Source organism: Patella vulgata, chromosome 7, assembly GCF_932274485.2.
Source record: "Patella vulgata chromosome 7, xgPatVulg1.2, whole genome shotgun sequence".
NCBI classification, from domain to species: Eukaryota; Metazoa; Mollusca; class Gastropoda; family Patellidae; genus Patella; species Patella vulgata.
Window position 1 is genome coordinate 26953404 of NC_065885.2, and position 26533 is coordinate 26979936.

The following is a 26533-nucleotide window of genomic DNA, read 5'->3' on the forward strand; positions in this document are numbered from 1 at the left end:
GTAAGCGGTCGTTCTCTGTATTTTCACTTGAAATCATATGACCTTCCGAAGACTGGAAAATGCCACGCGAAGTCTTCTTGGATATATATTTAACTTCGTTATACATGTATCTGGGGCTGATATTGTCTAAAATGGAACTACTTCTGTCTACGCCCTAATTCAGCCAATGTAGATATAAACGAAACTGAAAATAGAAAGTATAAAAACTCCCGCTTAATTTATTCCCGAAAACCATTTATATACATCTCCTTTTAAGACAAATTGGGTGTATTTATATACATCTCCCTTTAAGACATACAATTTGGATGTATTTTTTCATCATAAATTTACTAAGATGTCTGAAATCGTTAATGCTTAGTCTACACTAATCATATGTTCAATACATCATCATCAATTTCATTAAATACCATATAAAAATGGACATGTAAGAAATGTTCCCATAAAAAACACAATAAACTCCTGGATCAAAGTCAATAGTCATATTAATAAAACTAGGATAGTATTTTATTCTGATTTAATACTATATATAGTCAGACATTAAGATCTACTAGTTAATAAATATATCCCCAATTTATAATGAGTTTTCCAGTAACGATTTGTAATGAAGTTATCAGAGAATTTATGCGTAATTTGATATCGAAGTTGCTTTATTATAAGATCAAGACGAGTTACTGACCATTAATGTCGGGAACTGGTTGATAATCTTAGGACATGCCGATAGCTTGTTTTGTCGGTAGCACTTCATTATAACGGTTTTCGGAAAAGAAGGTGTGATGTTACACCGCAGAATGCTTCGGCACCGGAAAAGTAGAATTGATTCAAATGATTTCCTCAAGCAATGTGAATATCAGTAGATCCGATAGCCATGTTGACCTTTCCACTTTACCCACTGGATGACGTTACGACCTTGCTCACTCGGGATTCCGTTTATTTTTATTTTATAACCTTATTCGTTCCTGGCCAGTGATAATTATTATTCATTTCAAAGTTTCACGTTTCCACTTTTGAAAATTTAAATCTTAAAAGACATTTACACAGTCGGTAGCACTCAACCGATAGCTACAATTACAGGCTGTCGCTTGGTTTCTTGATTGCTTACTCTTCTAGAACATCCGATACCACTATTCATTTGTTTAGGAAGTTCACAAAGCTAATAATTGATGTTTAGCATTCCCAGTAACAGACGCAATAATGAGGTCACTACATGTATTTCACCATTTACTGAGAATTTCCTAGCACTGTTCTTACAATTTTGAACATTTTTCAATTTCCTGCTAATTCAATACGGGCCACTTCTTTAATGTGTCCTTTGGTAAACCGTGTCGTCGAAATTGATCGAATGTCTAGCGCAATTCTGGCGTTCAGGCAGTGGTTGCTTTATATTAGTTGAAAAATCCATCATTATTGGCCGAAACCGGTCCGGTAATGAAACTGATCTGTGTCACGTTGACTATCAGACTGAGTGTAACCACAGCAGTGACCGATTTCATGTTATTCTTACAGGATACAGACAGCGTTTTACATAAGTTCAAAGTTCTCTTCGCCGTCATCATTTACATTGATGTGGAAATGGTTCAAGGGAATAATAAAAAAAAATACATATTAGACTCTTTATAGTAAGGATGTCTTTAATTGCAAGAGACACCGGAAATTAAGCTGCCTTAATTTAATAGATCTGTCGATCAAGCTGTTGTTATACCGAATGAATTAGGTGGCTGCCACTTCAAGGATGCTAATAATTTCACATAAGGTTACGACAATTCATATTCTGACTTGACATATAATTAACTTGAAATATTCATACATGTGACAAAATAAAATATATTTTGAGATATCGACTGTAAGGTTTAAGTATGAAATATTTAACGAAATAGATTACTGCGTAGAGAATTGACTCCAAATTCACGAATACCATGAGACCTCGATGAAATGCAGTGTAAAGTAATTGGAGACGAAGCAACTGGGCCATAACAATTTTTAGAAATTCTCAGCAAAATCTGCAATTTGGAGTCCATCACGGAATGGGAACATTGGCTACCGTTGTGTAATATTTAATTTACACAGCTCCCAGGTTCAAACGCCGATGTATATATACTGAGTGGCCTCTAAAATTAGAGAGGGGGAGAATCCGAGAGAGAAGGGGGTGAGAGAGAGAGAGAGAGAGAGAGAGAGAGAGAGAGCTAAACGTCCACACTACAATATGGCAAAATTTAAATCAATAATTAGCTTATGAGTAGGGGTCTTTAGCGGTAAAACCAGAGCATCCGGAGAAACCCAGGGGGTTAGGCCCTACATTTGGTAAAACATAAAGACATAACCCTTTTCCTTGATTGCCCATAAACATTTCTTGTCATTGTCGCATGAGTAAAAACTATTGTTGGGCCATAATAATACTATTGATGTTTTTGTATTTATATAACCAAAATGCTCAACGGGATGTGTGATTTAATGAATAAAACATCAACATGATGGCAGCCCATCATAAACTGCTTTACTTTGTCAATAATGATTTATACTCCCCCATTTGAACCCTGCCTTCAATAACAATAAAAAAAAAGAAAACTGAATTATTTCTGACTTGATCTTCTTCTGACAATAAAAGTTAATTGAGTTTTTTTATGTCAATTTGGAAGATGACTTTAAGATAACAAATACAGTCGCGACTGTTATAAACATAAGAAAATGCAATTCAGATATCAGCAGGACATTATTTTTTCATCTGATAATACTTTAAACATTATTCTCATGAATAAAAGTGACAGAAATTTTGCTTACTCGCTATTTTGAATTTTCTGTATGGTAAAGAGTGATAAGACGATATATCGGTTGTTAGTCATGAGAACATAATATAAAATAATGTCCTAGAGATAATCTCTTGGCATCGATGTTGATGATTTCATGTCAAATTATTTCGATCAAAGCAATAACGAGTGAGACTGGCGTCATTCTACATTACTTGATGGCCAGGAATCGTAAGTCTTTAAAACCACTATATCACTGATTGGAATGGGTCAATTTAGGGTATAACGCGCAGCTTATCTGGACAAATCTGGCTAATCAAGACGGAGATACTTTTCGGGCAAACGGTTAATGTGAAAAAGAAGATAGCATATCTAATGTTTTGGGACATTTCAGCCCCCCCCCCAGTTCCCCCCAGACACACACCCGCCAACACATCGGGCTAATGAAGACGTACATTATACACCGAAACTTTGCCCAAATATCACGCCTTCCACATGCACGTCAACGAATACATATTTGGGCCTTGGTTTTACGTTCTACTTGAACGACTAGAAGCCATACCAAGAAACCAAGCTGAAAAATCTCGAAATACGTAAATACCGTGCCATACTGTGTCATTCTGTACACAGAGAACTATCTACTTGAATAGACGCCTTTCCTGAATAGCCGCCATGTTTTGTTATGCGGTTCTAATCAGTTTTACAAGTCTATAACTTAATTACTGTAGAGATTTTAATTTATATTATTATAATGTCTCGTCATAATATTATTTTGGATTACTTATTATGTTTTCTAAAACTATATAATATGAACTACTGTATTTGAAACTGGGGTATAAAGCACAGAATTGGCAAGTATCGTCCAGAGATTCCAATATTATTGCTATGCCGTTTACGATATTATGATATATTGCCTATTACCATTCACAGTTCTCCAGCCAGATATTCTGCCACTTGACGAATCAATTATCCGTAATTAAGCCACGTTTGTCTGTAAAGGTAGATCAAACTGTCGGATGAAGAACTAAGTAGCCTAGACAGTCATGCTGTAAGTCCTTCAAATTATTGAAGCATCCTATACTAAAAATAAAAGACAAAAGCATATTCAATAACCAGAAAATAAAGACCTGTTATGCGTCATCTAATCTTATTTCTTGTTTTGCATATTCCTATTGAGTTCATCTATACTTATGATTTATGGAAATCGTTTAAAGCATTAAGATAAGGCGCACAGCCAATTCAACTCGGCCTTTAGAGGCTAACTTGGCTGTAATTTTCTAACTGATTTTGAGAAGAATAACATGATTTCTTAATATGTCTTGCCACTTCCCCCAGTCGCTAGATTTTCGTTAAATTTCTAAATATGGTCTTTAAGGTGACCCTATAAATAGTCTGACTTGTGTCATTAGAGGGGTGAAGGGCGGGTGTGTGTGTGGGGGGGGGGGGGGAGGGGGCTCTCAATTGGACTGACAGGTTGAGAAAATTCGGGCAAAAGCACGAAAACATATCGAACAATGACAGCAAAAAGATTAACTAATTAAAATAATTGCCAATTGTTTTTGTTAATGTTTTTACTAGAGTTCTGTTATTATTTTTTTGAGATAACTATCAAGTGTGTTTGCGTTTGGAAATCTGCAGTTGGTCACACCCATTCATGCCCCAAACAACCACAATCGCACTTAAAAGGACTCTGAAACATTGTAATATCCAATGCATGCTTCTTCCGATTGGAAAAGCCGAATGTCATATATAAACATAATTCTTAATTCCCATTTGCACTTTTGTTGATTGGCGCTTCTAGGAGCTGAATTGGGGATTGTGTTTTATCTATGTAAAACTTAACCCCCACCCCCCCCCCCCCCCCCGCACCCAACCAAAACGACCACATACAACCATGCTTAAAATTAAGCACTTTCATTACAACAAAGCTGGATGGAGAGCACAGCATACGGTCAAAGAGTTTCTAACAATATGACAATATTGGTGCAATTATTGCCATAGCGCACCCAGTCGTACGACTTGACTCTTTTATTACACGGGTTATTTTCTTGATCTTGAAATTCACAGCAGTATCTTCAAAGTCTAGTATCCTAAAATACCTATTCTAATTCTAATAATGTCTAGCCAAACGGGTTGTTTTGACTGTTGGTTGATTCCAGATGTTCATAAATAATGAAATATACTGAAGAAAGTATTACGTAGCTTTTTATGCCAACAGATACATGCATGGAAAATATAATCGGATCTAATAATTAAATGAATAACAGTTTTTAAAGATAACAAATACTTAATACTTGAAGTCTCTTAATATACCAACCAATATTTTGACAAAACAACTGTTTGATGCATTAGTCGTTGTCACAATATGATAGACTAAAATATATTTCTTAAATGTAAACGTGTACCTTACTACTTTCAATTTTATCATTGAATGTACATTCTTATTCGGGTCACGTGGTAATATAACTGACATAAAAGCGAACGAATTTTATGGGAGATAGCTGCGTGACGCGAGATGGACACGCGTTCTCTTCCAAGTTTATCTCTATACTATAGTTGAAAACACTATCGACCAAGAAGAGCTTGGTTGGTTAGTATTGCTTTAAAACTATACAATGGCTTCGATGGGGTGGACCTTCTTACTTTTTGTCATTCAACTGTTCTATTTCTCATGCACATCTACAAAACCAGTGGATGTCAAAATTGCAGTTTTGTTACCCTCGAATGACTCGCGGTTATTCTCCATCAGGCATATCCAGCCCGCGATCAATTTAGCCATAGATAAGTTAAACCAAGGTAAGACAATATTAAAGAATTACTATAACTTTGTTGTGCGGTTTAATGACTCCATGTGTAATATTGCCGAGGGTATAAACAAGGCTATACATTTCTATATTAAACGCGAAGTGGATGTGTTTTTTGGACCGGTGTGTGATTTTGCCGTGGCACCTGTGGCTCGACAGGTGGGCTTCTGGAACATCCCCTTAATATCAGGTGGTGCCATGGCTAGGGATTTCTCCGTCTTCAGAAACTCGACATACCAACTTCTTACTCGGGTGGGACCTTTCAATTTTCGCTCCATGTCGGATTTCTTCTACGAGATGTTGAAGTATTATAAATGGCAAAAAATCAAGTTGTTATACTCCAAAACAGGCCAGGATTACATCATTAACGGCTTGTGTCATTTGGCCATCGAAGCTGTGCATTATGATCTCGACTCGGTATCACCTAAAATCACACAGGATTACTTCAGACTTGATGCTAAGAGTGACATTTCTGAGATACTGAAGGAGGAGATTAGTCGTGATTTCGGAGGTAAGCCAAATTTTGTTAACGTGATGAATTATCCCAATCAAAATCCAGCACATTCTGTTGCATACAGGTCAATTTGTCTTATGTGAAAAAAAGAGCGGATTGTATCATTATGTCATCGAGTCAAGTGGCGTGGTTTCGATTCCCAGCTTGTGCGTGGCAAGGAGTAGGGTCGCCTGTCCGATCTTATGGGTTTTCTCTGGGTTATCCGGTTTCCTCCCACTGTCAACGACCCCTACGCACAGCGTAGTAACGAAATAAGATTAAACCATGTTAGTCCCGAAATGACCTCGTTGTATCGAGTAGACGTTAAACCCCAACTCTCTCTCTCTCTCGCTCTCACTTTCTCTCTCTCTCTCTCTCACACACACACACACACCCACCCACACACACACACAAACACTCATCACCTTCACTGTGCAATTATGGATTTTATAAAAGTGGCATTTAAGCCTTTTAGTGTCAGGTGCATGATTTCTTTTCCTTTTTTGCAACTATTAATCTTTTAAGATTCTTTTTGATCTTAAATATAATACATGTTTAACCCAAAACAGTGCTTCTTGTTCTTTTTCTGCAGTATAAATATCATTATTGTATGACCTGCTTGCCTTTGTACCATTTGCGAATTGATTATTGTTTTCTCTGAGTTTGTTTTTTGGGGTTTCCATTAATTATCTTATACAGTCATTCGCATTTCAGCCGTTTTCTCAAAGACAAAAAAAAAACCCCAAAAATCCAAAAAACATATAATTTTTGGATCAGCTTAATATCTTTTTCAATTGTGAAAGGGGATAGATAATATGTATTATTACTACTTGTATTACAATAATGTCACATGTTTCTATGACGTCAAGTGTGGGGCAAATAATAGAATTTATTTTATGATCAGTAGTGGAATACCGCGTTTTATCAGTGAAATAAAAGTGTTATTCCACTGGCTAAAGTAGTCCATGTTGTTTTTACCTAAAATGATTGTAAAATCATAAAATAAATAGAACATTTGTCGTTTTGTTGTGAATAACATATTTTATTTCATCTCTAAGCGAAAAAACGGTTATATAAGTTTGCTTGCTTCTCGATGAAATAAAATATGTTATTCACTCTAAAACGACAAATATCCTCTATATATGAAATGACATGAATGAATTATGTGATTTAACGTCTTGACTTTCAACACCATTCGGTTTATAAAAAGGATAATAAATAAAGAAACATATTTGCGCAAACCATTCTTGATTGGCACAAAGTACAGTTCTATGGATACACAATTACTGGATGCAGAATATGCGACGTTTCAAGCAAATGATGTATAGTATACATTTAGTAATTGTGTATCCATAAACCTCCACTTTGTGTTAATACTAAATACTTGTCAAAGATGTTATTCTGGGTTGACATCTATAAATCTACGTTTCTTTAATATTCCTTCCCTGCATTCTCGTGTTTAAAGACAATATGTCTGAACATCTCTGAACCATGCAGCAAATAGTATATAAATATAGCACAAATATTCAATGATAAATTGAATCAAGCTATTAGCTTAGTAATTAATACATCCATTCTTACAGATGTGACGCGCACCTTAAATCAACTTACTTGGCCAAACTAACTGGAGAGCTATTAAATCTTTTATCAATAATTTAAGTACAATTTGAACTTCTCAGATAAGTTGGGGATATATCAGGTATGAGCTATTTTCAATATCACTACACTATTTCCTTCTTCTATATATATATCTTTACTAGTTGTAAACAGGTAGCACGAAGCACTTTGTTATAAAAGGCAAAGCTAGATTCTTTTTCCCCGCATTGATGATACCAAACATCATTAAGCCGGACCTCTTGTTTTAACATGATTTTATTATGAGGAAGGGAGAACATGGCCATCCTCTCTTCTTAGAAGAGCGAATTTTAACACCGTGTTTGAAAGTGTCATTATGCAAGGACTTTTTTTTTATGTTTTTATCCATTTATAAAAATTACCCCTTCATATGTAAATAATATTAACTATCCAAGGACTTTTTTTTTATGTTTTTATCCATTTATAAAAATTACCCCTTCATATGTAAATAATATTAACTAAATCGACATAATAGCATTATAATGTATTGGACGTTCAATTTGTTATACACAACTACACAGAGTAAGTCTTTATTTAATTTAGGATACCAAAGCATATTGCAATTATATCAGTTTAATCATAATATGATAATCTCGTTCTTTATCATCAATTAATATCCGCCATGGAGATGCTGCATCTATTCGTTGATGACGTCATAGCTGTGATGACGTCATCATTCAAACATGCATGTGCATGCGTAATGGACATACTAAGCATAACCTATCCATTGATACCTCATTTGTGAAAATCGGTCTTCAGGTGGCAGAAATATATGATCAAATGAATTTACATGTAAGAAATCCAATCATTTTCAAGCGCGGTCCTATTCTTTTGGCCACGACTGTAAACCAGCGTCCTATAATTATGGCATTCATGGACGTCAGAATAATTAATATTATAAAACAGGTATAATTATCGGTAGCAAGATAATGTCTCTAATAATTCACCCGCCTATGCATAATTATAACTGGGATTTAAAAGAGACTCGAACAACCAGTCACAATATTGTGGTCGTGTATTGTGTCACTTTTCCGTAATGACTTCCGTTGAAATTCAAATTACCCTCAACTACCACAATGGTTTGCGTTGATGGAATTGCCACCATCCTTATATATCGTATATCTTAATCTTCCCTTACTCTTAGAATAGGAGTTGTTTTCCTTAATGAGAACTCGCATTAGGGCCTACGTTTCTTTGATTGAATTCCTTAATAACCGAAGTGGAATAACATAAATAATATGCTGCATGTTATATACTTTGCTCTTAAACAATTATATTTCTAGAGAACGCCTCACAGAGCAAGGCATTGCCATAGGTGTTATGGTTGCACTAATTATAACAGACAATTTGTAATACGACTTCTTTGAAGTGCTCTGGTTTAACTTGGTTGTCGGCAATAATCTTTATTCTTGTCTTGTTTGTTTTATAACACGGGGTAAAACTGTGGTAATTGTTATGTTGGTATTGAGGCTTTAGTATATAATCACAATTGAAGTTTCGAAAATGAAAAGAAATGGGCTTCAACGTCTCACTTTTCTGTATCAACAGGACTAATACAGGTGGACATTCCTTGTGCTACGACCTAATCTTATTTCGAGTTACAACGTGGTAACAATGATATATATAAATATTTCGTCCATCCGAACGACTAGACGCATTTTCTATCCAGACCCTCCGTCCTACCCTACTAAAAAGGTGTAACAAGGTTAGAAAATCCCATTCCTTTAAAGCCTTTCATGGAAAGAATTCGATCTAGAGGATGACACTTCTCTGAAGGGATTGTTTTGAAAATAACGTTCAACTAGAGCATGGCACTGATTGAAGCATGTCACTATTTCTGTTGATGCCATCTGTAGAAGTAATGTCAGCATTTTCAGTCGTCAGCGATGTTCTCTATGATAATCCTGTCATGCTATCGTTTTAAATCAATGAAACGGTTCGTAGTGATACGACATTGTGATCTCTCAATCAATCTGTCTGCACATTGATCAATGGTCATCGTGAAGACAAAAACTTGGTTTCAAAACGGCCATGCACTAGCCATTGGTCAATAGTTTATACAATATTGAATTGCTATATACCACGGAACCAATAGATCGATTTTGGTATCAACGGTAGCTCAGTGAGTAAGGTGCTGACTAGCAAATCAGGAGATCCAGGGTTCGAACACTGTGTTGGCAGAGAAAGTGGTTTCCCCTTGACAGTGGTGCAAGTCGAAATGCCTGACAAGGAACAACTTCTAGTCGTTTGGATGGGACCAAAAACCGAGGTCTGGGGCACAAATAACGCTTGATAGTTGGAATTCAATTGCTGCCTGGGCAAAATGTCCCTCATATCACACATTGTACTGCAAATGTCCGCCATATGCCCGTCTCCATTAGTCCAGTTGGTGTAAAAACGTAGGACCTTATTGTATGAAGACAACAAAATGACAGTCTTCCGTGAGCGCACATATGAGCTAAAATACCAGTAAGACCAGCCATGTGTAGGTGATGTAATTGAGAATTAGCCCAGAAGCATAAAATAGAACGAATTGTTTGATCTACATTTTTATGTTGAAAATCTTTGAACAAGAAATGAACAACTACGACTTTCGTTTATTTCAGTGGTGTTCACTTTTCGCTAGATAACCTGAACGTCAATTGTAGAAAAAAGACGATGCTGAATTAATGAATTTCCAAGTATGTTTGGTAATTCTAGTCTATAATCTGAGATTAAAAGTAAACCATCATACCTGGTTAAGTGTAGAAATATTATCAGACGCCCACATTTATTTCATCTCTCTTAGACATCTCGACGGTAAGACTAATCTTCAAGGTGTCTTAAAGTGTGTGATTTAAGATGATTCAAGTAGGCTTGAAGTGATAGCAGAATTTTAAAAATTACCATCTGAAGAGACATAGCCACCAAAGCTTAATATATACTGGGCATTTTCATACTTTATGAAATTATGTCTAAGCCCTTTTCGTATCCCGCGCCAGAGATAAAAAAAATGCTTAATTTATGTTAAATTTAATTTTCGTAAGTCTTGAATATTAACAGCCCTAGTTTTGTCTATTCATCTTTAGGTAAAGACCTATCGTTTGGAAGTCTTCTTTCATGTAGTATTAATTTATGAAAACCAGATGTTTGGTATAACGTATAAGATACTTACTGATCATGATCATAAAGGAACACCTACTTGACCTACTGTCTTCTTGCCTTGTGATGTATTAATTAAACGACGTTATACTAATGATCTAACTAATTATTAGCTAAGTAATATCTATGTATAGTAACATTTTTGAAGCTTTACAGTTAGGTATGATTGTTGTTGGGGTTTTTTTTCTGATATATGTTTGATTCCTGAACTAAATTAGCTAACGCTTAAAGACGTTAATCATCATTTCAAGGATTCTGAACATCTTGCAAACTTTTAATATTATAAAACTTGATTCTCGTATTTGTTCCTCTGATTATAATAAACCTAACTGCTTCTGCAATACGCAAGGCATTGTATGCTAACAAATATTATTGCAAAATTTACGCGATGTCTTGCAATTAAAAACTAAACCATTGGTATAGAAAACCATATTCTAATAGTTATATTGGGGATATTACAACTATTTAAAAAAGATTAAATTATAATGTATATTAGCTATAAAATAAAACAAAAAATAAACCACAAACCAATACATTTCATCTGATAGTCTAATTTGAGTTTATGAATAAATGATAAATCCATTTATTTGATGTGTAATATGTCGATTATAACAATTCTTCTGTTGTTAGTATTTTAATTGATTATGATAAATACCTTCTTTTCAAATTTGAACAGCCGTCATCGCTGTCATTACGCCCTGCTGAATAATTATCTATTTATAACAAATCGGGCAAACTTAAAAAACGGGTGGCCGAGGCTATATATTTCTTAGAGATTCCTTTCATGTAAACTATACTGGATTTTTTTTTTCATTTTTCATATTAAATGGTCGGGCTAATCCACTTGTTATTCAGTTTCAGAATCTCTATTCAGGATTATTTTCTTACAAATAATAATACTTAAGAAGAAATTGATAATAGCAAGCGTTTATCGTATATAACAATGTGGAGCAGTCTAAAACACAGCAATGTATAGTTTACATTTGATACCTTGGGGCAAAACTTTATTAGATTTTTATAGGTTTTAGCTTTTGTCACTGACTTAGATATTTGATTGTATAATAATTTATATAAACATATTTCTTCTTTTAACAATGTCCCGTTTGCCACATACCAGAATTCCATTCAAGACAAGTGGAATGGATAATTTTATTGCTAAAAATCGCAAAAGCAGTGTTATTGCGTCGACTAATGCTGAATAGCTGTCATGTAATTTCATGAGTACATATCTAATCCATGTTGTGAGTTGCGTTGATTTTAAACAAATATCTGGGCAAAATTCACTTCCTAGATATACACAGGTGACCATAGCAGAAAATGGTATCAAAATGACCAAGGTGTTGCGATGACAAGACGTTATATATATAATAACCGAATCCCAAACAAATGTTCCTTTTGCCAGTTTGAACTATTGGTGACTTCTTTCGATGTTCACGAAGTAGAAACCGGATTCGTTGAAGGTGACTGATATTGAATAACGGGCTAACCACTAGACTACTGTACGTTTCGCCCCATTTAACCTAATGTGTTTTACACCAAACCACTTGGTACATTTTACTTAGCTTCCAGGAATCGATTTAAAAGAATAAAACCGAAACACTTAAATGTTTCGATGAAAAGGTCATGATTAATATAAGACAAACGAAGTTTTATACATATATTTTGAAGTAATGATTGGAAGGAGATTACACCAGATTACATATTTATTGAGTGTTAGTTGAATAAGATGTTGTTTATAAAGGTTGTCTTGGTGCTGTTAATAATCATGAATCTCAAGGACCTACATATTATAGCTCATTTTGAGTTTTCTTTCCAAACTTACGCACGTTTGATAGTTTTAATCGATACTGACTGATTTACATATCTGGCACATTACCTTGATTTAGAACGAAGCAACCCACTTTTTAAAAACAAGCTATATTTATGTAAGTCATAAGTTGCGATCTTTACGTAAACAAATATTTTGAGTTTTCTTTCCACACTTTCGTACATTTGACAGTTTTAATCGATACAGACTGATCTGGGTCTCATTTACATATCTGGCACATTACCTTGATTTAGAACGTGGAAGCAACCTAGTTTAAAAACACACAAGCTATATATTTTTCAAGTCGTGAGCCGCGCTCTGGATAGCCAATATACGACTTATGGTTAACCTAATATCCCAGGAGAAGTTAAAGATATTACTTGTCCTTCTCTACGATTGTCTGTCAAGTTCATGTTAAATGACTATCATCAACATACAAGTTATTCCCCTAAAGATATAACGATCATCTGCTAATCTTGTTTTTATGGAAGAAAAAAGAAGTTTGACATCCTGGGTTCTGATAACGAAGACATCCCGTGTTAAAGTACGCCTACTGTAGGTGGAATTATTGAGTAACTTAATTAAAGAGCGAATGCTCTTGACATTTTGATGAATCAATCAATCAGGGTTCCAAATGAGTAAGAGACGTCAACAAAAACATGTACCGCACATTACTTCGACTGTACTGGTAAGAAAAGAAAATTAAATAAAATTTGATAAATCAATCAATCAGAGTTCCAAACTTCCTCGTCTGCGATATCACCCTGAGTGGAAGCGGGTGTTAAGACCCGAGGAAGAAGGGGTTCCAAATGAGTTAGAGATCTCAACAAAAAAAAAACGAGTACTGTAATAAATTCGACTGTATAGTGTTGGGAAAAGAAAATTAAATAAAATGAAGACGGACAAAGCCTATAGAGTGTTATGAGGGAAATCTTTCCCGGAAAATGGCGTTTCGGTGCATTCTTTTGCATAAATTTCAACTGACACAGTTGCATGGCAATGCGATTTCGTCCCATGAGATGCCTATATCGACCCTGAAACACTGAGATGTGGATATCCGGGTGGAAAATCCTATGGTGGAACGTTCTAGGTCGGGATCTGTTGGTTAGTGAGCCACACCACTAGTAGAAGATTCGACGACCAGCCGACTGATATGTTTACCGTTATGATATTATGGTGTATGTCCAAATATAATTACGAATACATATACAATTACGAATACATGTAGCAATCTCAAAATACCGGTTGAAGTATTGTGTCGACTTCATTTGTGCTGGGGGGAGGCGAATGGTTAGCGCGTAAGGGTTGCACCATAAGGTCTGTCATTGAGTCAACTGGCGTGGTTTCGATTCCCCGGTTGTACGTGACAAGGAGTAGGGTCGCCTCACCAACGTCGTGGGTTTTCTCCGGGTCCTCCGGTTTTCTCCCACTGCTAAAGACCCCTACGCGCAAACGAATTATTGACATAAAATTGAACCATATTTTAGTCCCGAAATGACATAGTTTGTGCCGAGTGGACGTTAAACCCCATTTCCCTCTTTCACTCATTCCCTGCTGGTTGCTATTCATACACGGACAAAATATTCACTCTAAAGTTCATAAACTATCAGCATAATGTGTAAAATAATTTCCATTGTGTATCGCACAAGCGTATAATTAATTTATTCCACCGAGAATCTCATTTCTCAGATCATTCTGTGTAAAAATAGGTACTGAATACCCACCAAATAGCCAATGAATCACAAAACAATAAAATTACGTTTATACACTCATACCATCACGCCGGTCGGTCCGTTGGGCGCTCTAAGCGATAATATGATTGGGGACACAGTGCATACATTCGTGTGATAAACAATTTTATTAATTTCCAACGATTTACAACAAGTAACCCTTGATCAAATTTGAAAGATCTTGCCTGAAATGCTGTCTTTCTGCAACAAAATATTAATATAACTGTGGGATCCAAGTTCCCCGGATTGTTTTCAGGACATATAGATAATTTTTGAACACTTCTATCAAATTTTCAATGAAAGAGTTTAAACTTTGATAGCTTCCTCGGATTTAACCAATCGCCGTGGATATCGTATCAACTATTGCCTTGTGTATTTTACATGGTTATCATCGACATCATGTTGTGTACTATATAAACACAAACGATTCCAGGAATGTACGACATTTCGACCATTTATAAATTTAACCGTAATCACCTATCTGTGGCCACCGACGTTCCGACAACAGAAGTTTATGAATCTAACCATTAGCACCAGTTAGCACACGTATTTAGCTTTTCTGACCACCGACAATTCAGCAACAGAGGTTTATAAATCTAACAATAACCCGTTCAAACCTATTAGCACCAGTTAGCACACGTATTTTACCTCTGTGGCTACCGACGTTTCGGCCATAGAGGTTTATAAACCCAACCGTAACTAGTTAGCACACACATTTAACCTCTGTGTTCAAAACGTTGATCTACCCGTGCCAGCTATCATGCACTAGGTTTCCTTTGTCAATAGGACGTTGATGTCATCAACTTTTTTGATCGAAACACGCCGTCTTGTATATCGTTCGGTTATAGTCTAAATGATTTTTGGGCATGAATAAAGTCCGATTCGTTTAGTCTATAAAATACAAAGTCTTGTCTACAGGAATAGCATTCTTTACTCAAAATATTTTTAAACCCTAATTAACTATATAATGGCAGGGCACTGATACCTCTGTTTACAGACAAAATCATTAATGTTGGGAGATCTGGATAGACGGATTTATATATCCATGACCTAATGGTATTTAGCTAGATTTCAACATGTGCATGAGAAGTATGGGTCTGTTTTCAAATTTGTCCTAAACCTTCTTTACCAACATATATACACACAATAGTGGCAGATGCCGTCTGCGAGGCATGGTGTAAAGAATTGCTGTACTTCAGGTCAAGGTCCTGTTTCACGAAATTTTAACGAAAGATAAAATCCATATTTTAGTAGATACTTCAATTTTAATTGGCTTAGCACTAAAATCAATCTAATATTATCCAATCAAATTACTAAAATTTGGATTTTATCTTAGTTAAAATTTCTTGAAACAAACCCCAGGTTAACGTAAACTATTACTATGGCAAACAAGAAATCTAAATGATACACAGTGCGTCCTAGAAACTAACACAAGCTTTGTAAAAATTAACCTGGTTTGTTTTACAATGCTGGTGGGGGAGATGGGCTAACGCAACATAAGTGTCGATGAATGACTTGTACTTTCAAACATTTGGCAGCCCGAGGTCTCGAGCACGACATAGGCATTATCAAGTTCATTTTCAGATGCCTGCATGCCTAGAGTTTGGAAGTCTTACGATGCTGATACCGTTTTCTAAAGTAAAGCAGCAGGTAATAAGTGTTTTTATAAAGAATAAGAATATAATAATAAGGTTAGCGAGACCATAAAGAGGTATCAATTATAATAGATACGATTACCTAAACCTTCTGTACAGGACTTGTCACAAGAAATCAAACAAGTTGGTTTATATTTTCTTGTGTTTCGAAGTCCGGACAATACAAAATATTTGATAACTACACCGTTTTGAGACATAATTGGGTTTTACAACTAAAAGGGTAAGGATCGTGTGGGAGTGGTTCTGTCATTTTACAGATTTTATCATTCTCAGGAAATTGTATCGACCTTTAAAATCAGGAAGTATCTAAAAATATCTATTTAACTATAGATTGGGCTGGAGAAGTGAAGTTTCTTCTGAGATTGTCTTGACATGTAGTCGTTTTCTGTTAAGTTTTTGTGATGATCGGTGTCAAGAGAAATTTTATTTTAAAAATTCCTAACATGCTCTCTGTTATGATTCATATGTATTTACTGTTGCTTGACACCATGTAGATCTATTGGATCTATAATATCATCAAATAGTCATGGTACACTAGAATGACCTACCTTATAGAAATTTGTTCGTTTGTATACATTAGCCGAGACAGAGTTTTCAATTTTCACCGAAAATGATTGTGTCGAATACAAAAGTCAATGGGGGTTATTGAGGACAATGCTTAATTAGAATGCGACAACGAATCCCCTCTCTTTGAGTATAAAGACATATTGTAATTTGACATGAACATAACACGCCTATAAAAACCAGAAACAAAGCATACTTATGTTCGAGCTAATACACATCTCATTTAACCAGATTAGCTTTTGACACAAGACTATTGGTATTGTTGTTAGTTCATATTCACTTGCTCAAAAATATATGACCTTACACTTTAATACACTGCCTTGTTGAATTCCTCAATTCTGTTATTAATATACGCTTATTGTTCGAAATCCAATATATTAATGGTGTTACAATTGGTAGAAATACATATTAAATTATATTTCATACTCTTTTAACTGTACACGACTAGACTAATGATGTATGGTAAAGCTCAATGAGCCCCACTCATACCAATTAGAATATCGCTTTTTATAAGGATGGTGGTCTCAGTAGAGCTCTTTATTTAATATTTGATTTGTTATATTGCTTCATCACACATGGGACCTACAGTAATAGCATTTAATTTCAGGTTTTTTTTCTATTACTGATGTAGTTATAGCGTGAATAGTTTTATTGGGGATGCAATGTGCTGCCCAGGCTCGGAAAAATATAATATGTCAAATAGCAGTACATATGCCCAAGAACTGCTTCATCGCCCCAGAACCAATTATTTTACTCGTTGCATGATTTCAATGATATCTTAAAGGCTCAATACCACTCTTGTTGTAACTGAATAATATGTCCCAATCTTTATTCTGGTCAACAAATTGTACTATTTTAGAATATTTCAATTAATTGATGATAATGGTTTGAAACGTCTAACGTAAACCTTTTCAAATGAAACTTCGATTTGAAAATATTTTCGAACCCTCTGGACAAGTAAAATAGGATGTAATGGATAATTTACACAACAGGTAGGGCACTAAAACATCTAGTACTTAGAATTAGATAGAGATATTATTTATTTTCTGGAGCTTTCAAGCCAGCAAGAGTGTTATTGTCCCTTTAACCATTTATCATATCACACTTCAAATTCACACTCCTTGGTGATGTTTTGCTAGCACAACACGGGACATATAAAATAAACCCGAATAAAGCTATATATACGCTTTCGAAATGATTGGGTACATTGTATTGTACGGACAAGATGTCGTGACAATGGCTCGTATACCTCAAGAATTTATGAAATGCAGCACGCATCTTCCTATAGGCCGGATGCTATTTCAAAACGGTTGTACGGGTGTGGTGTCGAATATAGCGCTATCAAGATGCCATAACGAAACATTGAGCATAAATCTGAAGTTTATTAAGAAGTGGCTGAAAATAATTTAGGTATTCTTTAAAATAACACAGGTCTGGCTATAACTGTATTATTTCGAATATCAAACTTAGTAAGATACAAGGGTGTAACCCTTCATCTTATGTCGATAATTTACCTGCTATTGCTCGATTCTACCAAATTGACCCACTAGACTTAAGGGATTTTCTTGAGTGCCAATTGTACTACATTTCAGCACCGATATCGCGGCGTGTGTCGATACCCGGTTTGGATTGGTATCATGTGCATGTGACTCTAATCAGTGTCTGCAATGCACTGTTGTTTCACAAACCTCGGTACTAACCGAGACAAAACTAGAGGTTGAAGAAACGCTCATCACAACAACAACGAAAACGAATCTAACGGTACATATATTTATCAGAGACTTAGTATATACTTGCACTTTCATTTTAGGGTCTATCTTATAGATTGAACCTGAGAATCCCACGACAGTTATGGTCGGAGGCTGACTGGTTACTTTCGTCTTCCACTCCGGTCGGTCACCCATCATTAGATTGTAAAATACTACCGTAATTTCCTGGATTATTGTCCCTGGTTGTCCGAAAAATCACGTATTTAGCTTGTGGACCCTCTAGAGGTCACAATTTTTATCCGATTCTTTTACTTAGATCTACTTAGATCTACCGTTTCCATTACAAAGTTTTCACGACTAGGGTCCCTTCTCTTAAACACCCGACGCATTGCCAGCGGCTTCCATCTTATTTGCTGCATAAAGGGGAAGACCCTGGGAGAGTTACATGTAGCAAGATTTGTTTTACAGTGTTGTTGAAATTTTCAAAAGTAATTGAATGTCAATTCAATCGGACGCAACCATAATGTACTGCAGATTGTCGATACAGTTATTCTTTCAAGTTTGATGAAAATACTTTTACAATCTATATATATTCTCTGGATATTATCAGGGTTGCTGATATTTAAAATGTAAATGCACTGGTGTTATTTGATTAATATTATGTTGCGAACAAAAACTGAGTCTGTAATACTTTAAAATGTAGACCTATTACAGAAAAGATAATCTTTGAATCCAACTGTGAATGTGTTCATTAACGGGAAAATAAAGTGCATTTTTAAAGTGCATGCATCGGTCAGACTGAGCAGGGGTTTATTTGGACTCGCACAATGGCAGTTAACCATGAATAGAACTAGCAATTATTCATTATGTTGCATTAATGCCGCCCCTTTTTTGTGAGAAGTAAACACATTGCTAAAACTCTTTAGACATGTATCTGTAATGCAAATCTAAATCAGTGCATTTATCGTTCAGAATTTATTTCGCTTGCGTTAGCGTTATTACATTCATCCCGATCATACTGAATAGGCAGAGGAGCCCATTGATTCTTATTGACTCATATCGCATTTTTATTTTTCAATTTATCTACGGAGTGACGATTATTGGTTTATACTTTGTGTCGATTTTTTTTCACTCAAGTTTGTAATTTGTGTCGATATTTTATCTCGAAATGTGAAAAACATGTAAATGTACCAGAGAACGATTCCAACTCCTGACTTTAAGTAGCTGATATCAATGCTCAATTAACCAATGACATGCTTCGTTTCTAATCTTTTATTCGGTGATTTTCGGTGGATTTCTTTCGTGTCGGTTTGTCTCGTGGTTTGACAGATAACTGCTAATTGTGGACGTTGCCACTCTCTAACATCTTTTTTGTTCTCTTTATAGTTGATTTAATTTAAAGCTTGGGGCAATATAATGAATATTTCATGAAAGTTTCTTAATTAACTTGGCTCACCTATCCAATGCCGTTTATGTATTTTCTGTTTGTCTGTGTGTGTGTTATTTATCACCGATGATGTCGTCTTATCAATAAGAGCAATATTCTTGAGCCATCATCACCAAGACGAATTTCATTGCAAGTTTTTTTCTAAATTTAAATACAACCGTCAAAAGCACGATGTGATTTTTAAAACCAAAGAAAGTGGTTTCTAAACAGAATCAATACTTGGGGGTTCAAATCCGTAGAAAGTCTCTCCTCAAGCTGTGAAAAAATTAAAGTGTTTATTTTTGAGTCACGATTTGGCCCTCAAGCGCAGCTCATCTTGTTCTTGTTGTTGTTCTCGGAGGGGGGGGGGGGCTATACGAAACAGCGGTTGCAAACGATACAGTATACAGGTAATTCTATATATTTACGAAATCGTAAATATATAGAATTACCTGTATACTGTATCGTTTGTTTACCCATCTCCTGCAATATATATATATATATATATATATATATATATTTTTACAAAAATCACAAGTTTATTGACTTGGAAATGTGTGTAGTATGTATAGCAATAACTCTATAATACTAGAAACGTATTGAAAACGAACACGTTTATAATGTAACAAAGTTGTATGTTAGATAAATAACATATATGTTGATAGCCAAGCCATATTAAAACAGTCTTTATCGCCTGACTATCAAGAACGTTTTTTATGGTTCATGACTTTACCTCGCGAATCTATCTTACCTCCAACCATGAATAGGATGTAAAACCGATTAAATAAACCATAATTTACAAGTTTTGTTTGTAATACGTGTACAAAACTACTATCCGTTATTCGTTTAATTGAAAAACTACCATTATTTGGGATCGCATGGGTACGAAAGGAATGACATTTGTTCATACAGAGCTACAAAAATAAAAGAATCTCCACTTTTGATGTTCAGTATATAGTAGTTTATTTTATTTTATGATCAGTAGTGGAATACCACGTTTTATCAGTGAAATAAAAGTGTTATTCCACTGGCTAAAGTAGTCCATGTTGTTTTTACCTAAAATGATGGTAAAATCATAAAATAAATAGAACATTTGTCGTTTTGTCGTGAATAACATATTTTATTTCATCTTTTAGCAAGAAAACGTTTATATTTTCACGAATGCGTAGCATTCGTGAAAATATAAGTTTTCTTGCTTCTCGATGACATAAAATATGTTATTCACTCTAAAACGACAAATATCCTCTATATATTTAACATAAAGCTGACATAAAATACGCCCCACAGTAAACTCATCATTAACTCATTTGAGATAAGACGTGGCCTTAGATGTTAATGGATAGGCTCAGATTGCGCTTGTCTAATTGGATATATATTTATTTGCCCGTAGACTGGGTACAATCCTTACGTATGTTAAAATACTTTATTTCGTTGCTACCTTTTCGCATTACAATAAACCGATAAGAAAGGTACCCTACCCCAATTGTGAGATTTGCCGTTCAGATTTGGTCGAAATTATATCATTGGTTGATTTTTGTGTATCACTGACAGAAGGCAATCTATAAATAAAACTGCATTTTTTCACTGGCATCAATTGATAGGTCACACAACACGCCAGAAAGTGGCGTTTGATTAAAATCATAAGAGATTGGTTATTTCGTATTAGGCCACAGATCACCAATGAGTCCCCCATTGTGACTTTAATTTTACTTCTCATCTCGTACACCGGCTCAAATTTTCCCAAAATTTTCGTTAGGTAGAACGCTTTCTACCACAGATGGAATAACATGTGGCAACCTCTTGCTCAAAAGCAGGTATGAGGTTCATCATGGAAAACTTGAGATACCAAAACTGGACGTAGAGACAATAAACTTGCAACTTTCCGCGCTACATTTCAACCTAACCAACCTCATTACTCTCGTATCAATCCGCCCCAAAATCATGAATATGCACCCAAACCTGGCAAAAAATGTATATTCAGACCCTTTTCTCTTCGATTCTACACGAAAAATTCAACAAAGATTGCCATGCGGGGGGGGGGGGAGAGAAAGGGACAGGGAGAGAAAGACGAAAAATAATTTTGGCCCTAGTTTCGTGACGGCGTATATAGGGATAATTGGTGACCTGTATCTGCTCGTGGTTTATTTTGGGTCCAAGGGGTAAGAAGTGGCACGGGTTTTCTGACGGGCTTGTTCTATCTTAACCATGTGCGTGTTCTGCCTGAAATGACTTATCCTCGTTTTGTTCGGTTACTCGACACCGTCAATTTGTACGTGTTCAAGGCATCGAGTACGACCAAGTTAGAAAATGATGTGGTATCCAGTGAACAGTCTGACAGGAAAAGTTCCTATATGCTGTTTTAAGGCTTTATAATAGAAGTTAAAAATCAGTCTAATCTGTGTCCCGACACTGCCTTCCGATGTTGACTGCTTTCTGTCATTCTGTCAAGAGAAGAAACAACATGCCTTGACACATTGATTATATAATAATGTCAAAACCGTTAATAATTGCGACATTTTATAGGTCTTAAGATTATTTCATAATATAGCTAAATAGATGCAAAGTGCAAATATAGCCTAGAAGATCTGTCGTTACGTTAATTTCGTATACATCATTATAATTGTAATGTCTTTTCTTTTACTCACCGTTGTTTCGTGAAACGAAAACAAATATATAAAACCAAACAAATATGCTCCCATCAGCAACATTTTGAAAGGTGACTATCAGAATTCTTTATGTCTAGGGAATAATAACTCGGCATAACATCTCTGAATACAAAGCATTCAAGGTTTCGGTAATAGGGCCAGTAACTTACGAAAATATCCTAAAAAAAGATTCTCTAAAATTACCCTGAGGATTTCGATTGGGTTAATCATCAGAACTAGCCAAACAATCACAAGAAGCTTGGCGAAGACGGATATGACGACATCCCACATAAAGGGTTGGTGGCATCTTCATTAGAAGGCTTGGTCTCGCTTTAACTACGTACATCTTATCAAGGCCTTCACGTAATACCCTGCATATTTCTGCACTAATTTTGACTGGGTACAAGCCCAGCTTGTGAGCCTACCAGAATCCTCGATCGTCGCGAATACCAACTTTCGCGCTTTCAAGCTAAAATGTCTACCTGTGATAACCGAGTTGTAAAGTTCGAGGTTCGTTCAATGTCAAGGTTTTCGTCGCTATGTCACAACCTCTGATTGGAAGCTATTGTTCACGTGCCTGTAGATAACGTAGCTATATGTTCGGGAATTGTGAAGTAATCTAGCAACGCCCAGATGTTGTAAAACTCGCAGTCGTTGCTTTAGGAACATGGGTTGGTGTAGGCAAATCGTTTTAAGCTTTTAATTATTAAAATATAAATAAATACATATAAACAAAGAACTGTTTGATCTGATCTTAATTATTATACGAGGGAAAAATCGATTTCATCTTAGATCTGATGAGCCGCAAATGAAGCGATTACTATGGATGCGTCATAGAAATATATAAATCTCATAATTCATTTTAGTCAAAACAGGATGTTAAAGATGATTTCATTAAATTAAATAAATGATTACGCTTAAAAGGAAATCTGAATTCAGTAACTTTCAAGAAGTATTTCACAATACTTCTCAGACATGTTAAATCTAGAAATAATAGCTTCATTATATCTAATCTTCCTGCTCCTTGTCATATTGGTATAATTGTGATAAATTTATGAATTGTTTCGATTTCATTCTTTCAATATTTCATTCGTTCAGTATTCATTCATTCAAAGAATTTATATTATTCTTATGTTTCTGTTAATCCCTCATTATTAATTATACGTTAAGCTACTTATCTAATGTCAGACGGTTGACAGCTGGCACATTAAACATGCATTGTGCAAGAGCTAAATCTGCCCATTGCTGATCTTTCTTTAAGCCTGAAATATTATCTAAATTATTAATTAGACATTAATTAACTTATCCAGACCATAATCAACTCTCGATGTCATCGCTAGTCTGTGGTATTTACTGGCTTAGGACCCGATTTGCTGCTCAACTTTCATTCATGATTTAATCATGAAATGAATAATCGAGACTATGTTTTTATCGTACCAACTTTAGTAATGCTGATCAAGGCTAGGCCGAAAATTCAATCGCTAAATTCTCGGTTCAGAGTGGATCAATTTGACAGAAATTTTCAGCAATCCCCTTTACATTATCTAGTTTTTAACTATTATAGTGAGAACCGCCAGCTCTTTATCTAATCTCCCATAATGTATCTTTAATGAGTTTAATTACTATCTTATTGTTTTATTTTATTGCAATATCTTTTACATTTTAATCTTTCCTCTTTAATTGTTATTAGTAACATTGATGTATATTTTTAATTCCTTAGATACTATTTTATTAAAAATACCGATGTGTACATTTATATAGCATTCTAGGTTTCATCCCGTTTCTAGGACTAGCTGTTCTCCGTATATGATGTTTAATGTTTTCCGGCAATAAATAGTTTCCAAGGATAGTTCGTCTTTAGCTATTACCGAAGATTCTCACTGCTACATAGGTACAGCCAGTACATATGGCTAATTGTTCCATGGTTGTAAGCCTAGTGCATGTTGACGTAGTGTTTCTGTTAAAGGTGTTAAAGGTGGTGGGAGCGAGCTTTGCATATGCAAACATTTTCCAGTTATTCTTCATTTTTTTTGTAAAATATCCTTGGGTTCGTGGAATGTTTCTCTTATTAATGAAACATTGAGCGATTACTAAGCTCTACATGTTTAAGTACTAACTGTTTTTCTTAGAAGGTCACTAGAAATGGTTATTTTGGTTACTGTTATGAAATATACAATGAACTGTGTTTGTCAAGATTATTACTACTGTTGAATAAAACTAGAATATTGACCGTATTTCGCCTGTAAAGAAGAGCTTGCTAATCATGCAACGTGAGAAATCAATGAATGAAGTGTCATGTGTCAAAAATTTTCAATCTCATCGCCGTATTCCACTAGTCCAGTAATTACCAACATCTTGGAGAATTTTTAAAACCCAGATGAAACAGCGACAATGGTCTAGCGATCTTCTTTAAGTTCAACATAAGAGCTTCAACACATAAGAGGAACGGAGCCCGGTATTCGTCCAAAGCGATTAATAAACCAACCAAATAAAATTTACCACTTAATGTTCGTGTAACTTGTGAACATGTGTAAACATTTAACCATCGGTTTTCAATCCTTTCCAGTCGGTAAACAAACATTGATTAATGATTCCACAATTTACTAAAACATACATCCTATCAATTCCGTTTTCGTTTCACATTAAAAACACCCGCTTCTCATTTGTCGTTGGAATACTTTATAAGAGAGAGTTCGATCGCTTCAAGGCAATTAGGATTTGATATCAGCCTTCTTCAAAATCCTTTCTTAGACTAGAAAGTTTTAACTCTTTTTAAAGTTTGTTTAATAATGAAATATATTATTCGGTCTAGCGTTCTCGCTTTAGTCAATACTAGTGATAACATCTGATAAAAAAATCGTCTCTTGACTGTGAATGCAGGGGTAAATGAAAGCTATATATCGCAGTGAATATTTTGTATAAAAAGAAATACTTTGGTTCAAAGTTGTCGACATGAGGAAGGGCATGCCTACCCTTTTACGATGACATAATGCCAATTCTTCAACAAGTGAAAGTTCACAAGTCATTTAGTAGCAAAACACATTTCTTATGACAGTGATTATATGCCCTGGTAAGGGTAAACGTTCAATTTGATGACGTTCGCCTTTCAACTGTCGATATCAAAAATGGTAACCCCTAAGCTCTGGATGAATCTATAGACGGGAATTTCTTCCTAATACTGCCAAGCGTTGTTTCATGTGAAGGCCAACGCCTCATCCGAACGACTAGACATTGTTCCTTGCTACTGTCCCCCATCACTGACAAGGGGAAACCACACAGGAAAATATAGAAATTTGTCGCCATTATCTATACTAATATTTGTGACTGTCGTTTGTTTGTTTGTCTGTCTGTTCGGGGTTGGCGGCTACACTAGGTCTGCCCCGAGTCTGAAATTTGGGGTATAGGGGTAGCTTGGACCGGGGAGTAACATAGGCCAGGTGGCGTTAGTCTACCACTTCCGGTTTCGGGGTTATGACCCCCGAGCGAAGCCGGGCATTCTTCTAGTAGTATCTTAATGAAATGAGACTATTTGTCGGGCAAAATTCAGATTTTAAGATGTTTTGCGAGTTGAAATGGATCAGATACGTGTTGACTTTGTCCACGTTTCAATTCAAAAGCTAATGGCACAATTCGGTTGATGCCGTCTGCAGCATAGATTCGAATTTCGCCCTGAGGACCCCCCCCCCCCCCCCAACAATAAAAAAAAACCCAGATACCCATTTCCCCCAAGATAAAATTAGAAACATACTAGAAATACAATATTCAGCTCGATCGAAATATAATTATTAATATGGCCTGTTTATTGTCTGAAAATATATTTAATAGACATGCAATTTAATTTTATGATATCATAATGGCGGACGGGTGTCTAGGACTTGTGGATATGTATTAATAACTGTAGGTTATTTATGGATAACCGCGATGCTGTTCTATCACTTACTAATTTGATGGAGACTTTCAGTACCAGACCGTTGACTATGACAAGTAATGAAGGAGTCCGTGGGCTATCTAATTTATTCACTTTTTAAAACAGCCCACCAATTTCCAGTTACCATTGATCTCTATACTGCCAATCTGAACAGGAAGCTGGCATTTTATACTTTTTTGTCAGATACACAGCAATTTGTAAAGACGTGTGATTTTAAGCTGTCAAAAAGACTAGCGGGTTGCCCACCCACGGAAT

At 35.5% G+C, this 26533-nt stretch overlaps 1 protein-coding gene across 1 annotated transcript in view; it reads left to right on the forward strand.

Annotated features, from left to right (window-relative positions):
* The first annotated feature begins 5257 nt into the window (after positions 1–5257).
* The window catches only part of LOC126827754 (atrial natriuretic peptide receptor 2), a 215537-nt gene continuing 194261 nt past the window's right edge, over positions 5258–26533 (forward strand). The window contains exon 1 of the mRNA XM_050557269.1: positions 5258–6056. Coding sequence (XP_050413226.1) covers positions 5357–6056 — 700 coding nt within the window. The 5' untranslated portion in view covers positions 5258–5356. The remainder of the gene's footprint in view (positions 6057–26533) is intronic.